This window comes from Mus caroli, unplaced genomic scaffold (assembly GCF_978045245.1).
Source record: "Mus caroli unplaced genomic scaffold, Mus_caroli_1 scaffold_14, whole genome shotgun sequence".
Classification (NCBI taxonomy): Eukaryota; Metazoa; Chordata; class Mammalia; order Rodentia; family Muridae; genus Mus; species Mus caroli.
Window position 1 is genome coordinate 86,094,551 of NW_028227269.1, and position 18,543 is coordinate 86,113,093.

Sequence of the window (18,543 nt, forward strand, 5' to 3'; positions counted from 1 at the left end):
TTCTCTATATAACCATAGAACAATAAGGGATTATCATGGGACAAGCACCCCATATGATATGCATGTGTGGAAAATGAGACTTTACTGTAAGAACACATATCCATCCCTTTCTTTCAATCCTACATCCCATGTTTTGGTCTATGCCTTTCTGATTTTCCACAATCATAATTTTAACCTTGACCTTAGTAGCTTCTTTTGTCTCTCATTTCCATAGAAAACCAGTATGCAGTAAGAAGTGTCCTTTGTTAGTTTGTTTGGTGTGGTGATTGAATTATGCTTGGATTAGGGTGTGGTACTAATGGGAGGTGTGGCCTTGTTGGATTAGAGGTGTGTCATTGTGGAGGCAGGGCTTTGGGGAAATGTATATATACTCAAGCTGTGTCCAGGCTGAGACACAGTAGTCTCATCTTGCTGCCTTCACGTTGGGAGACATAGGCATAGGACATCTGACCTAGGCCAATCTGTTCTGTAGAAAGAGTTCCAGGACAGCCTCGAGTACACAGAAAAACCCTATCCCAGAAAGAAAGAATCATCGTTCTAACATCTCTTTGTTTTCCTTCAAAGAAGATGGTACTCACCAGGTAGGTCATGGATTTGGGTTCTGGTTATGGAAAGTTCTGGGAGAACATATATTTTTCATTTTTCTTTGAGGATTGTTTAAGCTAGGGAGCAGAGGTAACCTGGCCACAACCATGTCTAGAACCTCTTGTGGCCTTCCTTGGTGTCTAGGCTGCTCAGAAGCTGGGGGCTTTCATGAGGTGCCTTGCCTACCTTCTTACCTCCCTCCTTCCCTCTCTGCAAGAAAGCACGTCCTTCTTGCTTTTGGGATTTCACTATCTGCCTTGACATCCCTTGGTAGGTTGTAACTTGGAATTGTTAGCCATATAAGCCCCTCCTCCTGGAAATTGTGTTTCATCAGAGTATTTTAACAGCAGCCACAGATATGAAACTAGAACCAACAGATGATGTTTACTAGTGTGGTATTACCCTTGGTCCAGAAAAATAAGAGTGAGTTATGCTAAGTGTTAGGTGTAGCAAATATTCAAGTCTTCTTCAGGCACTATGACATAGATTAGGACTATGAGGGGAAAGGTAGAATTTGAAATGCATTCACACAAGAAAAATACCAGGGGTGCAAGGGTGAATCTTGTGCTCACCATAGCAATGGCCAAAAGTAAAGTCTCAAAAAGGCTGGGCTTGGAGAACACAAAGCTTTCAGTTAGCTTTCATTTGTATGTTTTTAAATGTCATTTGTAAAAACTAGCAAATAGGGACTGAAGAAACAGCTCAGTTGTTCATAGCATTGGCTGTTCTTGCAGAGGACCTGGTTTGGTTCCAGACACTATCTCTAGTAACTGTTCCCAAAGGAAAAGTTGGTTTTCTCCAAGGGGGTCTCACTATGTACAAAACCACTCTTAATGGAAAGCCCCATACCCAGAAGTAGATGGCCACCACAAAATGAACTCAATAATGTTTCTGGGGATGTTGTTGTTAATTTTTTTTGTCCTATTCTGGATGGTTGGTTTGTTACTAAGCCTTTGTCACATCTTAAGGAGATGGAGATGAACTTTCTGGTTGGCCTCTGCTGTTCTGTTTTCACTGGATGCAGCAGGACTTCATGTAATTGTCATATGTGCCTGTGTCAACTGCTTTCATGTGTCATTTTGTGCCCCAAAGTGGATCTAAGTAACAAAACCTGTGGCTTCTTCAAGTTTTCATTCATTTTTGTGAACTGGAGAAGCATTTTGGTAAGAGTTATTAACGTTTATGGGCATACCCTAGCTGTCTTCACACATACCAACAAGAAGATTGCATCGGAACCCACTGCAAATGGTTGTGAGCCACCATGTGGTTGCTGGGAATTGAACTCAAGACCTCTGAAGAAAAGTCAGTGCTTTCAAGTACTGAGCAATCTCTCTAGCCCTTAAGTTGTTTTTATCGTATTTTCAACCATGTCCATTCAGACTGCAGCAGTGCATATTTGTGTGTGCTCTAGTGATATATTAAAGGCGTGATAAACACAAGTAACCTGATAATCTTCAGTACTCTAAACTTCTTTAAAATATGCAAATGGCCGCCCGGCGTCGTGGCGCAGGCCTTTAATTCCAGCACTCGGGAGGCAGAGGCAGGCGGATTTCTGAGTTCGAGGCCAGCCTGGTCTACAAAGTGAGTTCTCTGGCTGGGCTAAACAGAGAAACCCTGTCTCGAAAAACCAAAAACTAAAAAAAAAAAAATGCAAATGGCATCTGAGTCTATTAAGTGTTTTATGAAATCTTAGACTACTCTTTTATATATATATATAAAACAACATCCCTCGGAATGATAAGATGAAATTTTTATTAAGCTATACAATCCAATATTGTGTGCAGAAATTTTGATAAAAAATTATTTCCAGCTCTCAGGGCAAGGCGGCGGCGACAAGGTCCAAAAAGCACCAGCAGAAGCCTCCAGGGCGAGTGAGAGGAGCAGTTCAGGGGTCCTCGGTGTCTTCAGACCGGGGCCTCGCTGTGGAACAGAGCATGCTAGGATCTACTGACTATTTCCCCTCCATCGACCGCCCATACTCTGAAAGAGCTACAGGGAAGCCTTGTCAGTATTCCTACAGCCACTTCCATCATCGCAGAGCTCAGGATTCCGGGGCTCTCAGTAGTGGTGTCGCAGCATCTCTCGCAGCAGGACTTGCTTATGACCCTTACAACCCAGGGCTGACACAGCCTCCTGTGAAGAATGGTGCTGTGGGTCAGGGTGGTGGCAAGCTGGAGCTGGAGCTGGTCAACCAGGCCATCGAGGCTATGCGTGGCGAGGTGGAGCTGGAGCAGAGGCGCTACCAGGAGCTCCTTGAGACTGCACGGGGGCACAGTGCTGGGCCTTCAGCCCTGGCCACAAGCATGGATGAAGATGACACCTTCTCATTGGCCCTAACTTATAAGTCAGGTAGCCTGCTGAGCCTGGACACTGCCTACCAGCCCACCCCACTGGCTGTCCCTGCTGAGCCAGGGCACAAGTACTCTCTGGCCCCTTTAGACATGGGTAAGGGCAGAGCTGAACAAGGGGCTGGTGCCCTGGAGAATATTCCCAAGTCTATGGGCCAGCTGAGCTGCTCTGGCCACCCTATGACAGGTGGCAAGTACGTGGTGGATGATAGTTCAAAACCTTTGACAGATCTAGAGTATGACCCACTGTTCAACTATTCAGTCCCCCACCTTGGCAGGGCCAGTGCTAGAAATGAGAGGGTCACCAAGCGGCCACGGGGCTCCAGGGATGCTGAGCCATACACACCTGCCCTCAAGAAGCCCTGTGACCCCTTCCGTGGTTGTGAGGCCAGGTTTTCACACTCAGAAGATGATGTGGCCCGCCCCCCAAAGGGTGATGTTAGCAAACCCAAGGCTCCGTCAGCATCCCAAAGCACCAGACACAGTGTCCGTGGTCCAGACCAGTTCCCCAGCCATGGCCTCTCAAGATGCTGGGGTTCCCAAGGAGAGTAAAGCCAAAAAGAAGAAAAGTGGGACCCCAGTCAGCCTCTGCCACAAGGACAAGGTCTGCAAGAAAGAAAAAAGAAAGAAAGAAAGAAAGAAAGACCCAGCCAGGCCCAGAGGGAAGGAAAAGGTTTGTGCAGACAAGAAGCTACCCGCTAGCAGCCGCAGGGGCAAGGCCCAGGGGCATGAAGGAACCAAGAAAAAGCCATCCTCTGTGATCACAGTGGCCATCTTAGAGAAAGGGCTTAGGTCTTCCAACACAGGGCCCCAGGACTCTAGGCCTGGTCCTGGTGGCCTGGAAAGGTGGCAGTGCAAAGAAGATGCCTTTGGGAAAATTGGTGGAACACAAGACCTGTTCCCTGGATGAAGGAGTCCCCCAGGACACCCATAAGCTCAAGAAATGTAGCCTGAGCCATGTAGAGCTATTTGGGGCTGAGATCAAGGAGGAGCACTCAGGACTGGGAGTGGGAGCACCCTCTGTCTGGCCCCCGACCCTGCCCAGCATGAGCTCAGACTCGGAATCAGACTCCATCTCCAGTCTAAGGCTGGATGAAATGAAGGTTCCCAATTGTCTCAAGGCCGTGCCACCTGTGCCCCCTGCAACCCACATTGTCCTCTTCCTCGCCATCCTCAGGAGCCAGCCAGTTTGCAGAGGAGGATGTGGACTACACGGCTCTGGAGAAGGAGGTGGACTTCCATGTGGACCCTATGGAGGAGTGCCTGCGGATCTTCACCGAGTCCACCAGCGTGAAGATGGAGGACAAGGACCGGCTGGCCCAGCAGCCACCCAAGGAGAAGGCTGAGGAGAAGATGCATATGGGCCTGACCACTTCGTTCCCAGGGCAGAAGAGGAGGGTCTCACACCTTTGCAAGCCAGGCAAATGCTCAGAGGCCCCAAAGAAGACACCGGTGGCTCCCACAGCGCAGCCCCCAGTTGCTCAGGAGGTGTGGCACCTGCGAGCAGAGTAAGCACTGAGGGAGTTGGCCAGTTGGCTACAGGCCGCCCCAGGGCAAACTGAGGGGCCTTCCTATGTGCACATCTCAGTCCTGGGGGAGAAGCAAAGGATTGCTCATGTACCCAACCCCCAACTGCCTGCTGCTCTCACAGGTTCCAAGAGGGCTGGGATATGTGTGCTGCTCAGCTTTGGTTGGCTCTGTTGGCTGTCAGGTTGCCAAGCCACACGTGCACTATGGCTGGACAGAGAACCTGGAGGGTTTTGTGTGCACCTTCCAGAAGGAGCTGCCCAAAGATGCCCATGCGGGCGCTTTGCTCTCGACTGTGAGATGTCCTACACTACATATGGCCTGGAGGTGACCCGAGTCACAGTCGTGGACACAGACCTGCAGGTCGTGTATGATATACCTTTGTCAAGCCTGACAATGAAGTTGTCGATTACAACACTAGGTTCTCAGGGATGACAGAGGCCAACCTTGTGGACACGAGCATCAAGCTGCGAGATGTGCAGGCTGTCTTGCTGAGTATGTTCAGTGTAGACACCATCCTCATTGGACACAGCCTGGAGAGTGACCTGCTGGTTCTCAAGGTCATCCACGGCACAACAGTAGACACATCGGTACTGTTCCCACATTGATTGGGCCTGCCCTATACGCGCTTCCAGCAGAACCTCAGACAGATCATCAAAGACAATGTGGATGGGAACAGCTCCAGTGAGGATGCCAGTGCCTGTATGCAGCTTGTCATCTGGAAGATCCGAGAAGATGCCAAAACCAAGCCAGGACTCCCACTCAACAGTATCATACCATTCCCCTTCTTCCAACCCTTTCTGCCCTCAGCCCTGATCCCTGATGCCCTTGGCCTCTTTTCAAACTGTTTAATAAAAAGTGACAGCTGACCATGTGCCTCCAGAGCTTTCACTTCAGGTCTGCAGTGAGGACCCAGAGGTGGGGCTGAGACCAACCCTCAGTTGAACTCCAAACCCATCCAACATGTCACTACCTCCTCCCCCAGCCCTGTCCCATGGAGGCTGCTGCAGTCCAGGGCAGAGCTGGCCTAGCCTCTGTGCCCCATTTAGGTGCCTCTACTTTTATCCCAGCCCACTGCTCCAGACAGTGGGCTCTGGCTTCTGCTCCTTTATATATAAGGCAGGCAACAGGACAAGCCCTCATGGTTTGACACAGATGTTGTCTCTTTTTACTTTTTACTGTTATTTTTTATTAATTTTTAATTTAAACCTGCTGACTTGCATACCTCCTCCTCATTTGAGGGGTCGAATTCTGGTGCTGCTGGGATCCAGGGGCCGAACCCCTCATAGTCAGTCCCATGGGCCTGGATGTTTGCCCTGGTTGTAGGATAGTGTACTGGCTGGTTTTGTGTCAACTTGACACAGCTGGAGTGATCACAGAGAAAGGAGCTTCAGTTGGGGAAATGCTTCCATGAGATCCAGCTGTGGGGCATTTTCTCAATTAATGATCAAGGGGGAAGGGCCTCTTGTGGGTGGTACCATTCCTGGACTGGCAGTCTTAGGTTCTATAAGCCAGGGGAAGCAAGCCAGTAAAGAACATCCCTCCATGGCCTCTGCATCAGCTCCTGCTTCCTGACCTTGAGTTCCAGTTCTGACATCTTTGGTGATCAACAGCAATGTGGAAAGTGTAAGCTCAATAAATCCTTTCCTCTCTAATTGCTTCTTGGTCATAATGTTTGTGCAGGAATAGAAACCCTGACTAAGACAGATAGGTTCCAGAACTCACCTCAGCCCGTCAGGTCTCTCCAATCTCAGAGCCAAGCAGCCCCTTGGCCTGGCCTTCCTGGGACTCTGGGTTGTCATCCTGTGGGCTACTGCCTCCCTTTGTGAGTAGGAACAGAAGTAAATAAATGTTTGTATAAACTTTAGATTTCATAGTGTGTGGTTCTTTGGGGCCAGACAGGATCTGATGCCTGCCTATGTGGCCCCTGTCCCAGGGGCCAGGGTCAAGAAAAATGCAAATGATTCCCTTGCCAAAAGCAACTGTCACCCTGTGGGTGGGCCCATGCTACCCAGATATGGGAAATTTGTGAGGCAGCCCCAAGCTCTGGGTAGGCTGTGCCTTCCAGGCCTTGCCTGCAGGCACCTTGCTGTTGTCCCTGGTGCAGGCTGATGGCATGCCTTCATTCTTTTTTGCTTGTTATGATCTCAGTTACTCAGACAAGTTCCAGGGTGGAGACTGGAAGCCCCTGCCACCAGGTGTCCTGAGAAAGGATCTGACCATCAAAGCCACTCTGTCCCCATGTCAGGAAACAAGTTTTTTTTTTTTTTTTGGTTTTTCGAGACAGGGTTTCTCTGTGTTGCCCTGGCTGTCCTGGCACTCCCTTTGTAGACCAGGCTGGCCTCGAACTCAGAAATCCGCCTGCCTCTGCCTCCCGAGTGCTGGGATTAAAGGCGTGCGTCACCACGCCCGGCTAGGAAACAAGTTTTGTGGCACTCATTGAATAGGTGACCTTGTCTTGATCAGCAGCCTCTAGGCAGTTATCTGTGGGCAGAGTAGACTGGCTGGAGTTAGACCCTTGCAGGATAGCTGAGGTGTGACAGTCAGGGTACTGTGGGAACCCAGTCCAAATGTTCCCTCAAGCCACTTGGAGGGGCTGCAAGTCCATGGGCAGAGTAGGTTCCATGGGATATCCACATAGTGGGCATTCAGGGGCTATCCAGATAGTGGGTATTCAGGGGCTATCCACATAGTGGGTATTCAGGGGCTATACACATAATGGCTATGCAGGGGCTATCCACATAGTGGGTATGCAGGGGCTATCCACATAGTGGGCATTCAGGGGCTATCCACATAGTGGGTATGCAGGGGCTATACATATAATGGGTATGCAGGGGCTATCCACATAGTGGGTATACAGGGAGCTGCAAGGACTAAGGGAGCTTCCTTGCCTAAGACAGACAAGTACCCACAGGAGGTTTCCTTGAGTACTTTGTCCCTTAGTCTACCTTCTGTAAATAAGTTTTTAATAACACAAATAAATGTATGATGTCAAAGTACCCACAAAGCCAAAAAAAAAAATCTTTCCAAAATAGATTTCAAAGGAAAACTTATTTAAATTTTTATTTGTTAAAAGGTCAAGACAGGGCTGGTGAGATGGCTCAGTGGTTCAGAGCACTGACTGCTCTTCTGAAGTTCCTGAGTTCAAATCCCAGCAACCACATCGTAGCTCACAACCATATGTAATGAGATCTGATGCCTTCCTCTGGAGTGTCTGAAGACAGCTACAGTATGCTTAATCATAATAAATAATAATAATAATATAATAATAAAAGGTCAAGGCAGTCAGATAATCTTTGCTGGGAAACCCTGAGGGCTCTCAACAATTCCAGTAGAGGCCACCTGCACTATGACCTCAAGTGACTGCTGGGTTACCAGGATGGTTTGGAAGAATGCAGGTCTCTTCCCAAACTATCTTCATACTCTGGATGGGTGTGAGATCACATCCAAACAACACCTCACTCCACATGCAAGAGAATGTTCCTTCCTCTGATAATTCTCCAATCTCTGGATCTGCTTCAGGCTTGCCCCAGTCTTCACTACACAGGTCTCCTCTCAGGAATATCCCACAATCCCATTTAATCTCAACTCCAAATGGAACCCAGAGAACACATGAGGCCTCTTTCAAAGAAGCTATTGTGCTTCAGTCCTCTCCGACAATCAAAGCAGAAATTTGCATTGAATGTTCGAATTGGCATCCAGAATGAGAGGAACACAGGGCCTGACAAGTGGCAGGAGGAGCAAGAGAGGAAGGTGTGAGCCCTCTCAGAGATAACATCCAAACAGCTAAAGAGGTTTGACAATCTGAAGGAGCTGAAGTTGCATAAGGAGTTCTAGGACTCTAGGAAGTGATGGAGAAGAGTACCAGAGACAGCCTGGGCCATCAGGAGAAGCAGAAAGCTGAGCTGTTTCACTCCAGAGCCAAGAATCTCAACCTAAAGCTTGGATAGTGTGATGGATTGTATACTCTTGGACCTGGGAGTGGCACCATTTGGAGGTGTGGCCTTGTTGGAATAGGTGTGACCTGGTTGGAGAGGATGTGTCACTGTGGGTGTGAGCTTAAGACCCTCAACCCAGTTGCAATCTTCCACTAGCAGCCTTTGGATGAAGACATAGAACTCTCAGCTCTGCCTGCACCATGCCTGTCTGGATACTGCCATGAACCCACCTTGATGATAATGGACTGAACCTCTGCACCTGTAAGCCAGCCCCAATTAAATGTTGTTTTTATGAGACTTGCCTTGGTCATGGTGTCTGTTCATAGCAGTAAAACCCTGACTAAGACAGAAGTTGGTACCAGGGACTGGGGTATTGCTGTGATAAGCCTGACCATGCTTTTATTTGAAAGAATGTGGATTTTGGGACTTTGGATTTGGAAAGCAGTGGAATGCTTTAAATGGGGCTTAATGGGTCACCTTAGTAGGAATATGGAAGACTTTGTTGCTGGGAGTAATTTGAAGTGTGTTGACCTGGCCCAAGAGATTTCAAAGGAGAAGAATTTTCAGAATGTGGCATAAAGACTGTTTTTGTGGTATTTTGGTGAAGAATGTGGCTAATTTTTGCCCTTGCCTGAAAAGTCTGTCTGAGGCTGAGGTGAAGAGACTCAGATTAATTGCACTGACAAAGGAAATTTCCAAAAAGCTCATCAGAGACTTTGTTCTCTGGTTAAGTCTTATGAAGAGAAGTTTGAAAAAGCATAGCAAGCTTAGAAAGGAAAAATATAAATTATATGGTTCGAGTATTAAAGGGGTACCAGGAAGTGAAATGGAGCAAAATCCTGTGTTCTAGGAGATAACGGATTAAGGGAGTAGGACCTTGGTACACACCTTTAATCCCAGGAGACAGGCATGCTGATCTCTGTGATCAAGGCCAATCTACAGAGCAAGATCTAGGATAGCCAAATTTAGGCAGTGAAGCATTTGGAAAACAAAAAGCCAGTAAGGAACATCCCTGGCATTTCTAATTTTCACAAGTTACAAGGAGGGGTAAGAAAATAACACTCCTGGGCATATAATTAGACGTAGCTCCAACATGTAATAAGGACACATGCTTCAATATGCTCATAAGAGCCTTATTTATAATAGCCAGAAGCTGGAATGAAGTCATATGTCCCTAAACAGAGGAATGGATACAGAAAATGTGGTACATTTACACAATGGAATACTACTCAGCTATTAAAACAATGAATTTATAAAATTCATAGGCAAATAGATGAATCTGGAGTATATCATCCTGAGTGAGGTACCCCATCACAAAATAACACATATGATATGCACTCACTGATAAGTGGATATTAGTCCAGAATCCCAGAAGCTCTGAATACCCAAGATACAATTCACAAAGCACATGAAACTCAAGAAGAAGGAAGACCAAAGTGTGGATACTTCTATCCATCTTTGAAGGTGGGAACAAAACACCCATGGAAGGAGTTACAGAGACAGAGCATGAAGTAGAGACTGAAGAAATGACCATCTAGGGACTGACTCACTAGGGGATCCACCCCATTTACAATCACCAATCCCAGACACTGTTGTGGATGCCAACAAGTTCTTGTTGCCAGTGACCTGATATAGCTTGAAAGACCCCCGATGAGGGGAGACCCTCACTCAAGTCTCGGGATGACGTGACCCCCAAGTAACTCATGGAAGATCGTTCTTGCTGCAATCACACGAGGTTTATTGACAGGAACCAGTGCGCTGGGGCCTACTTGTATCCAATGCAGGGGTAGAGGAGTTCGACCCAGAGAGGCTGGGAAAGTGGGTATTCAAAGGAAAAACCATAACTCAAGAGGGTAGGGAGTGTGTTATTTGAAAATACCAGTGAAAAATCACAAGGTGGAACTAAAAATCACAAGGGGAAACTCCCTGATTCTCAAGATTGTTCTCAAGATTTTAATCCAACTTTTGTGGTCAGCCAGGTCCTGGAACAAGGTCACTGAACAGGCTTGTGTAATTATGTGTTCTGTGGTCAGTCAGTTTTTGGAACAGGCTGTTTCAGAGCCCAACTATTTTTCTTTCTTGGCTCCAACTTGGTCTAGGGGGTCAAAGTTAAATTTTCCACCTTACAAGCTCTCTCCTGAGAGGATCTGTCAGTGCCTCACAAATACAGAGGTGGATGCTCACAGACATCCATTGGACTGAGAATAGGATCCACAATGAAGGAGCTAGAGAAAGGACCCAAGGAGCTGAAGAGGTTTGCAGCCCCATAGGAGGAACACATATGAACTAGCCAGTATTCCCAGAGCTCCCAGGGATTAAACCACCAACCAAAGAACACACATTGGTAGGACTCCTGGCTCTAGCTGCATATGCAGCAAAGGATGGCTTAGACAGATATCAATGGGAGGAGAGGCCCTTTGTCCTAAGAAGGTTGTATACCCTAGTGTGGGGGAATGCCAGGGGCAGGAAGCAGGAGTGAGTGAGTTGGGGGGGGGAAGGGGCAGATTATAGGGGCGGGCAGTTTTTTTTTTTTGGAGTAGAAACCCAAAAACAGAATGGGGATAACAGTTGAAATGTAAATAAAGGCAATTGGGAGGCACAGGCAGGCGGATTTCTGAGTTCAAGGCCAGCCTGGTCTACAAAGTGAGTCCAGGACAGCTAGGGCTACACATAGAAACCCTGTCTTGAAAAACCAAAAAAACCCAAAAACAACAAACAAACAAACAAAAAAAACCAAAAAAAAAGAAAGAAAGAAAGAAAGAAAAGAAGTGTAAATAAAGAAAATATCCAATAGAAGAAGAAGAAGAAGAAGGGGCACTTAGCTGTACCCTTTGTCTCTAGTGTCTTTCAGAAAATTGGTGATCTATTGCTCAGCTCATAGCTTGTATAAAGTCAAGGTGTGTCTGTAATCTGCAAGAACTCTGCCACATCCTCACTGCTTTCTGGTACTTAGCCCCAGACACTTTGGCTGAATAGCTGCTGATCCCCACCCACCCACCTTCACTTTCCTCCTTTTTTTCCTACAGATTGAAATTTACTAAGTGCTTCCCCTCAGACATCTTGGGGATATCCACGCTTGAACTTTCGTCAGACCAGAGAGTGGGATCACTTAAGTCAAGCTCCCAGAGGACAGTCCTTTTATGACCTTTTTTTTTCTCTCAAAACCAGTACCACCTGGGTGACTCTAACACATTACCAAGTCCAGCTGCAGCAGGAGGTTCACACAACCTTGCCTGTCTCTGGATCACAGGTTCCTTGTGTTCTCAGAAAACATTTCCCTGAAGATTTCACCTTAGCAATGCTGGTCTCTTCATAATCACTACTAATTTCCTGACTCCAGCTAACCAGCACCAATTGTCTCAGTAGTCTCCTATTCTTGGCTATAGAGTCAGAGCCACATGACCAAAGCTGACAAGTTCTGCTGCTTGCAGGGGCTGAAACACTGTCCCTTTGTTCTCTTACAATATGACCTTTTTTTTTTTTTTTCTTTTCCTCTTTTTTCCTTTTTTATCCTCTTTTTTCCCTCTTTTTTCCTTTTTTCCCTCTTTTCCTCTTTTTTTTTCTTTTTTGTTTCCTCTTTTCCAACTCCTTCACTGCCTAAGCTTGCCTGTCCTGGATCTTGGCCTGGAGATTGACCTTGACTCAGAGATCTGGATGCCTGTCTCCTGGGATTAAAGGTGTGTACCACCATGCCTGGATTTAAGCTTTTCTTCACCTAGAACTGACTCTGTCTCTGGCTGACCTTGACCTCAGAGATTTGCTTGGCTTTTTCTCCTGGGATTAAAGGTGTGTACTAAGATGCCTGGATTTAAGCTTTTCTTCACCCAAAACTTGACCGTCTCTGGCTGACCTTGACCTCAGAGATCTGCTTGGCTTTATCTCCTGGGATTAAAGCAATGCACCACTACACTGGATCTAAATTTCAATGTATCACATTTTGCTACAAGGTCACAACTCCCTTAATTCAATTTAATATCCATGAACTCAAGATTCAGTTCCATTTCACTTCCTGGTGCCCCCCCCTTAATACTATATATTTTATTTTGTACTTTTCGTTTCTAAGCTAGTTATGCATATTCTAAATGTTCTTCATGAGATGTAAGCAGAGAACAAAGTCTATGATAAGCATTTCTGAGACCTCCTTTGTCAATGCAATTAATCTGAGTTTCTGAGTCTTAGTCTCATTCTGGTTTTTCAGACTAGGATAAAGAGTAGCCATTCTGTTCACCAAAATACTACAAAAAACAGTCTCTAGGCCACATACTGAAGTTTTTCTCCACTGAAATCTCTTGGGCCAGGACTGCACATTTCAGATCACTCTCAGTAACAGAGTCTTCTATATTCTTACTAAGATAGCCCAGTAAGCTCCACTTGAAGCATTCCACTGCTTTCCAAATCCAAAGTCCCCAAATCTACATTCTCCCAAAGAGAAGCATTTTCAGACCTGTCACAGCAATACCCCATTCCCCGGTACCAACTTCTGACTTGGCTAGGGTTTGACTGCCATGAGCAAACACCACAATCAGGGCAACTTCTATAAGGATAACATTTCATTGGGACTGGCTTCAACATTCAGAGGTTCAGTGCATTATTATTAAGGAGAGGAACATAGTAGCATCCAGGCATGCAAAGTGCAGGAAGAGCTGACAGTTTTATATCTTCATCTGAAAGCTGCTAGCAGAATACTGACTTCCAGGCAGCTAGAATGAGAATCATAAAAAGTCCATGCCTATGGTGACACATCTACTCTAAGAAGGCCAGAACTCCAAATACTATAAAACCCTGGCCAAGCATATTCAGACCACAAAAGTTGCTGTTGGCTGCATCTTTGCAGGCAGAGAATCCAGTCTTTCCCTGTTTGTGGATATTTTTGGACCCACCAGCCAACACTTACAACTTACAACTCTAGCACATGTGGTGTTTGTTGTTCTGGGTGTCCTGTGTTGGTCAAACCTGCTTTTCCAAGAACCAATGCTAGTGAACTGATAAAAGCTCACTGAAGCTATGCTGTTGGGGTTTGTTTATAATACATCCATCAGTTTTACAGAAATGAATTGCATCGAATTCAAGTCTTCTTGCTTGAGCAGTGAGTACTGCACGGAGTGACCAACCTCCTCCTCAGCCCTGGTCAGCTCACTGCAACTTCCTCAGAACTTCAAGAATCCAGGGTTTAAAACGGAGACATAGAGAATTTAGGTCTTCTGAAGTTTTGGTTTGTTCTTTGTATGTTTTGTAAGTTGCTGGGGAGGAGGGGCTGAAACACAGGTGACTCATGAAAATCTAGCACAGGGGTACCAAACCCACATACCACATAATTAAAGGAAAGCATTGTTTGTGGTAAGTCATTTAAAAATAATATATTTTTGGGTTTAAGAGACCAGTTAAGAGCAATAATTCCCACCACCCACATGGTGGCAGACAGGCCTGTGCTACTCTAGTACCCAGAGGGTCCAATGCCCTCTTTTAGCCTCCTTGGTCACCAAGCATGCATGTGGTTACAGATGGACATACACAGAAAAAACCTTTATATATATAATAAAAGTATAAAATAAAATTTGTTACATGTAGTGTATGAGTGTGTGGGTGTTTTTTTTTTTTGTGTGAGTGTGTGTGTGTAAAAGTTGTTTGTTTGACCTTGTGAAGGTCAGAGAACAACCTGAGAGATTCTGTTTTCTCCATCTATCTGAGAATACTCGTGTAGTCAAGCATGGCAGCAAGAGCCTCTCCCCACCGTGACAGCAAATCAGCTTTACAGATCTACCCTGTTAATTGTGTTGTAAGTAAAATTGCTGATCTCTATATAACCATTGTCCTATATGGTATGCCTTTGTGGAAAATGAGCCTAGACTGTAAGAAAACATAGCCATCTCCCACCCCCTTTCTTTTCTTTTCTTTTCTTTTCTTTTCTTTTCTTTCCTTTCCTTTCCTTTCCTTTCCTTTCCTTTTCTTTTTCTTTTTGGTTTTTTGAGACAGGGTTTCTCTGTATAGCCCTGGTTGGACTAGAAATCACTTTGTAGACCAGGCTGACCTCGAACTCAGAAATCTGCCTGCCTCTGCCTCCTGATTGCTGGGATTAAAGGAGTGTGCCATCACTGGCTCCTTTTTTTTTTTTAAGATTAATTAATTCATTTATTTTATGTATATGAGTACACTGTAGTTGTAGTGATCATTTTGAGCCATCATGTGGTTGCTGGGATTTTAATTCAGGACCTCTGCTCGCTCTGATAGGATTTGTTATATCTAATTACACTGTAACTGTCTTCAGATGTGCCAGAAGGAGGTGTCAGATGTATTTATGGATGTTTGTGAGCATCCATGTGGTTTTTGGAATTTTAACTCAGGACCTTCAAAGGGCATTCAGTGCTAAAAACCTCTGGGCCATCTCTCCAGCACCATTCCTTTCTCTCAACCCTACAACCAGGGTTCGGTCTATGTATTTCTGATTTCCCACAGTTTATTTTAACTTTGTCCTCAGTAGCCTGTTTTGTCTCTTATTACCATAGAAAACCAGTAGGCAGTAAGAAGTGTCCTTTTTTTTTTGGAATTTTTTTTTCTTTTTTTGTTTTTTGTTTTTTGAAACAGAGTTTCTCCGTATAGCTCTGGCTGTCCTGGAACTCACTTTGTAGACCAGGTGGCCTCGAACTCAGAAATCCACCTGCCTCAGCCTCCCGAGTGCTGGGATTAAAGGCGTGGGACACCATGCCGGGCTAAGAAGTGTCCTTTTGTTTGTTTGTGTGTTTGGTGTGGTGATTGAATTTTGCTTGGATCAGGGTGTGGTACTATTGGGAGGTGTGGCCTTGTTGGATTAGAGTTGCATCACTGTGGAGGCAGGGCTTTGGGGACATGTATATATACTCAAGCTCTGCCCAGGCTGAGACACAGTAGTCTCATCTTGCTGCCTTCACCTTGGGAGACACAGGCAAGAGGACATCCAATCTAGGCCAATCTGTTCTGTAGAAAGAGTTCCAGGACAGCCTATCTCAGGAAGAAAGAATTATTGTTCTAACGGTTCTTTGTCTTCCTTCAAAGAAGATGGTACTCACCAGGTAGGTCATGGATTTGGGTTCTGGTTATGGAAAGTTCTGGAGAACATATAGTTTCCATTTTTCTTTGAGGATTATTTAAGCTAGGGAGCAGAGGTAAGGTGGCCACAACCATGGCTAGAACCTCTTCTGTGCTTTCTTGGAGACTAGGCTGCTCAGAAGCTGGGGGCTTTCATGAGGTGCCTTCCCTGCCAGCTTACCTCCCTCCTTCCTTCTCTGCAAGGAAGCAAGTCCCTCTTGCTTTGGAGTGTGTGTGGGATTTCACTAGCTGCTTTGACATCTCTTGGTGGGTTGTAACCTGGAATTGTAAACCAGAAAAGTCCTTCCTCCTGGAAATTGTGTTTCATCAGAGTATTTTAACAATAGCCACAGATATGAAACTAGAACCAACAGATGATGTTTACTAGTGTGGTACTAACCTTGGTCCAGAAAAATAAGAGTGAGTTATGCTAAGTGTTAGAGGTAGCAAATATTCAAGTCTTCTCCAGGCACTATGATATAGGTTAATAGGACTATGAGGGGAAAGGTAGAATTTGAAATGGATGCACACAAGAAAAATACCAGGGGTGCAGAGTGTGTCTTGTGGTCATCATAGCAATGGCCAAAAGTAAAGTCTCAAAAAGGCTGGGCTTGGAGATCACCAAGCTTTCAGTTAGCTTTCATTTGTATGTTTTTGAATGTCATTTGTAAAAACTAGCAAATAGAGATTGGAGAAATAGCTCCGTTGTTCAGAGCATTGGTGTTCTTGCAGAGGACCTGGTTTGGTTCCAGACACTATCTCTAGTAACTGCTCCAAAGGAAAAGTTGGTTTTCTCCAAGGGGGTCTCACTATGTACAAAACCACTCTTAAGGGAAAGCCCCATACCCAGAAGGAGATGGCCAACAGAAAATGAACTCAATAGTGTTTCTGGGGATGTTGTTGTTGTTGTTAATTTGTTTTGTACTATTCTGGCTGGTTGGCTTGTTACTAAGCCTTTGTCACATCTTAAGGAGATGGAGATGAACTTTCTGGTTGGCCTTTGCTTTTCTGTTTTCACTGGATGTACCAGGACTTCATGTGGTTGTCATATGTGCCTATGTCAATTGCTTTCATGCTTTATTTAGTGTTGCAAAGTGGATCTAAGTAACACAACCTGTGTCTTTCTTCAATTTTTCATTCTTCTGTGAACTGAAAAAAAATTTTTTAAGAGTAATTTATATCTATGACCATACTGTACCTGTCTTAGACACAAGAACCAAAAGAGGGCTTCAGTACCCATTACACATGGTTGTGTAACACTGTTTGGTTCTTGGGAATCGAATGCATGACCTCTGAAAGAATAGTCGGTACTTTCAAGCATTGAGCAATCTTTCCAGTCCTGTAATTGTTTTTATTATGCCCCAAGCATGTCCATTTAAAGTGCAGTGGTACATATTTTGAGGGTTCTTATGATATATTAAAGGTCTGAACACCAATGAACTGGTAATCTTGGGTACTCAAAACTAGTTAAAAATGTATTAAAATGGTATCTGAATCTACTAAGTGTTCTATGAAGTCTTAGACTGCTTTTTAAATATAGAACCACATTCCTCATAGTGATAGGTAAAATTTTTCATTAAACTATTCAATTCATCCACCTAGGAGGAACAGCAATATGAACTAACCAGTAACCCCAGAGCTCCCTGAGACTAAACTAAAAATTAAAGAAAACACATGGAAGGACTCGTGGCTCTAGCTGCATATGTAGTAGAGGATAGCCTAGTCAGTCATCAATTGGAGGAGAGGCCCTTGGTCCTGTGAAGGTTCTATGCTCCAGTATAGGGGAATGCATTGGGCAGTAAGCAAGAGTGGGTGGCTTAGGGAGCAGCAGGAGTGTAGAGAATAGGAGGGTTTTGGATGGGAAACTAGGAAAGGGGATAACATTTGAAATGTAAATAGAGAAAATATCTAATTAAAAAAAGCTATACAATTTAATGTTGTGTGCAGAAATATTGATAAAAAATTATTTCCCAAATAGATTTCCAACGAAAACTTATTTAATTTTTTTTAAAAGGTCAATGCAGGAACTGCAAAGGTAAAGGAGTCCTGCTGCATTTTGTCACTACTGGGGAGACTACACCTTCCTGAGCACCAGGCCAGAAGCCGAAGTACTATTTTGTAACTATCAGAAAACAGGACTCTGGAACATTTTGTGGTTTGTGGATCTTTTATACTTATATGACTTACCTTCAGATCTACCACTGTTAGATACTTCCTGGCACCCATCCTAAGAGTGTAGTAGCTCTTGGAAGTGAATCACAGCCACTTTCAGCCACTGTCTGCCAGGATTCCCTCACCCGACTGCTGTGGTTGCCTTTTCCATCATGCCAAAGAATAAAGGCAAAGGAGGCAAAAACAGGCGCAGAGGAAAAAATGAAAATGAATCTGAGAAAAGAGAGTTGGTGTTTAAAGAACATGGGCAAGAGTATGCTCAGGTGACCAAAATGCTGGGATGTGGACGGTTGGAAGCAATGTGTTTTGATGGTGTAAGGAGGCTGTGCCACATAAGAGGAAAGTTGAGAAAAAAGGTTTGGATAAATACCTCAGACATTATATTGATTGGTCTACGAGACTATCAAGATAACAAAGCTGATGTAATCTTAAAGTACAATCCAGATGAAGCAAGAAGTCTGAAGGCCTATGGAGAACTTCCAGAACATGCCAAAATCAATGAAGCGGACACATTTGGTCCTGGGGATGATGATGAAATCGTGTTTGATGATATTGGAGATGATGATGAAGACATTGATGACATCTAACCTGACCTAAGCATGCTACCTTCTAAGTTCTCAACACAAGATTGCTCAACACAGTTGGCATCTTGACCTTCAGCTGTTAAGTAAAACTTCATTTGGCATGCGTGTGGGTTGTTAATGCAAATTGATGTATTTTATGTTTTGAAGTATTATATTTCTTTGAAAACCTAAGACGTAATCTATCGTAAGTGACAAGTTAACACTTTGTGCTTATGGGTATAATTTAACTTAGGGCACAGCAGTGTGCACTGTTAAGAGACTGCCATTCCATTTGTGACCTTTCATTTCTGGACCTTGTTGTATACACCCGTTTGATCCTTTAAGTTG

General features: G+C 44.9%; 2 protein-coding genes across 2 annotated transcripts in view; both read left to right on the forward strand.

Annotated features, from left to right (window-relative positions):
• The first annotated feature begins 2,519 nt into the window (after positions 1 to 2,519).
• LOC110306562 (RNA exonuclease 1 homolog) overlaps positions 2,520 to 18,543 on the forward strand; it is a 44,561-nt gene continuing 28,537 nt past the window's right edge. Inside the window, 6 exon segments of the mRNA XM_085830105.1 lie at positions 2,520 to 3,391; positions 3,393 to 3,764; positions 3,766 to 4,077; positions 4,079 to 4,828; positions 4,882 to 5,050; positions 8,130 to 8,215. Coding sequence (XP_085686231.1) covers positions 2,520 to 3,391; positions 3,393 to 3,764; positions 3,766 to 4,077; positions 4,079 to 4,828; positions 4,882 to 5,050; positions 8,130 to 8,215 — 2,561 coding nt within the window.
• On the forward strand, positions 17,785 to 18,219 carry LOC147001282 (eukaryotic translation initiation factor 1A-like). Its single transcript, XM_085830568.1, has one exon. It carries the CDS (start codon positions 17,785 to 17,787, stop codon positions 18,217 to 18,219), a length of 435 nt encoding a protein of 144 aa, XP_085686694.1.

What these genes read in the sequence shown, in the direction of transcription:
- LOC147001282 (XM_085830568.1), top strand. Translation starts at nt 17,785, where the DNA reads ATGCCAAAGAATAAAGGCAAAGGAGGCAAAAACAGGCGCAGAGGAAAA.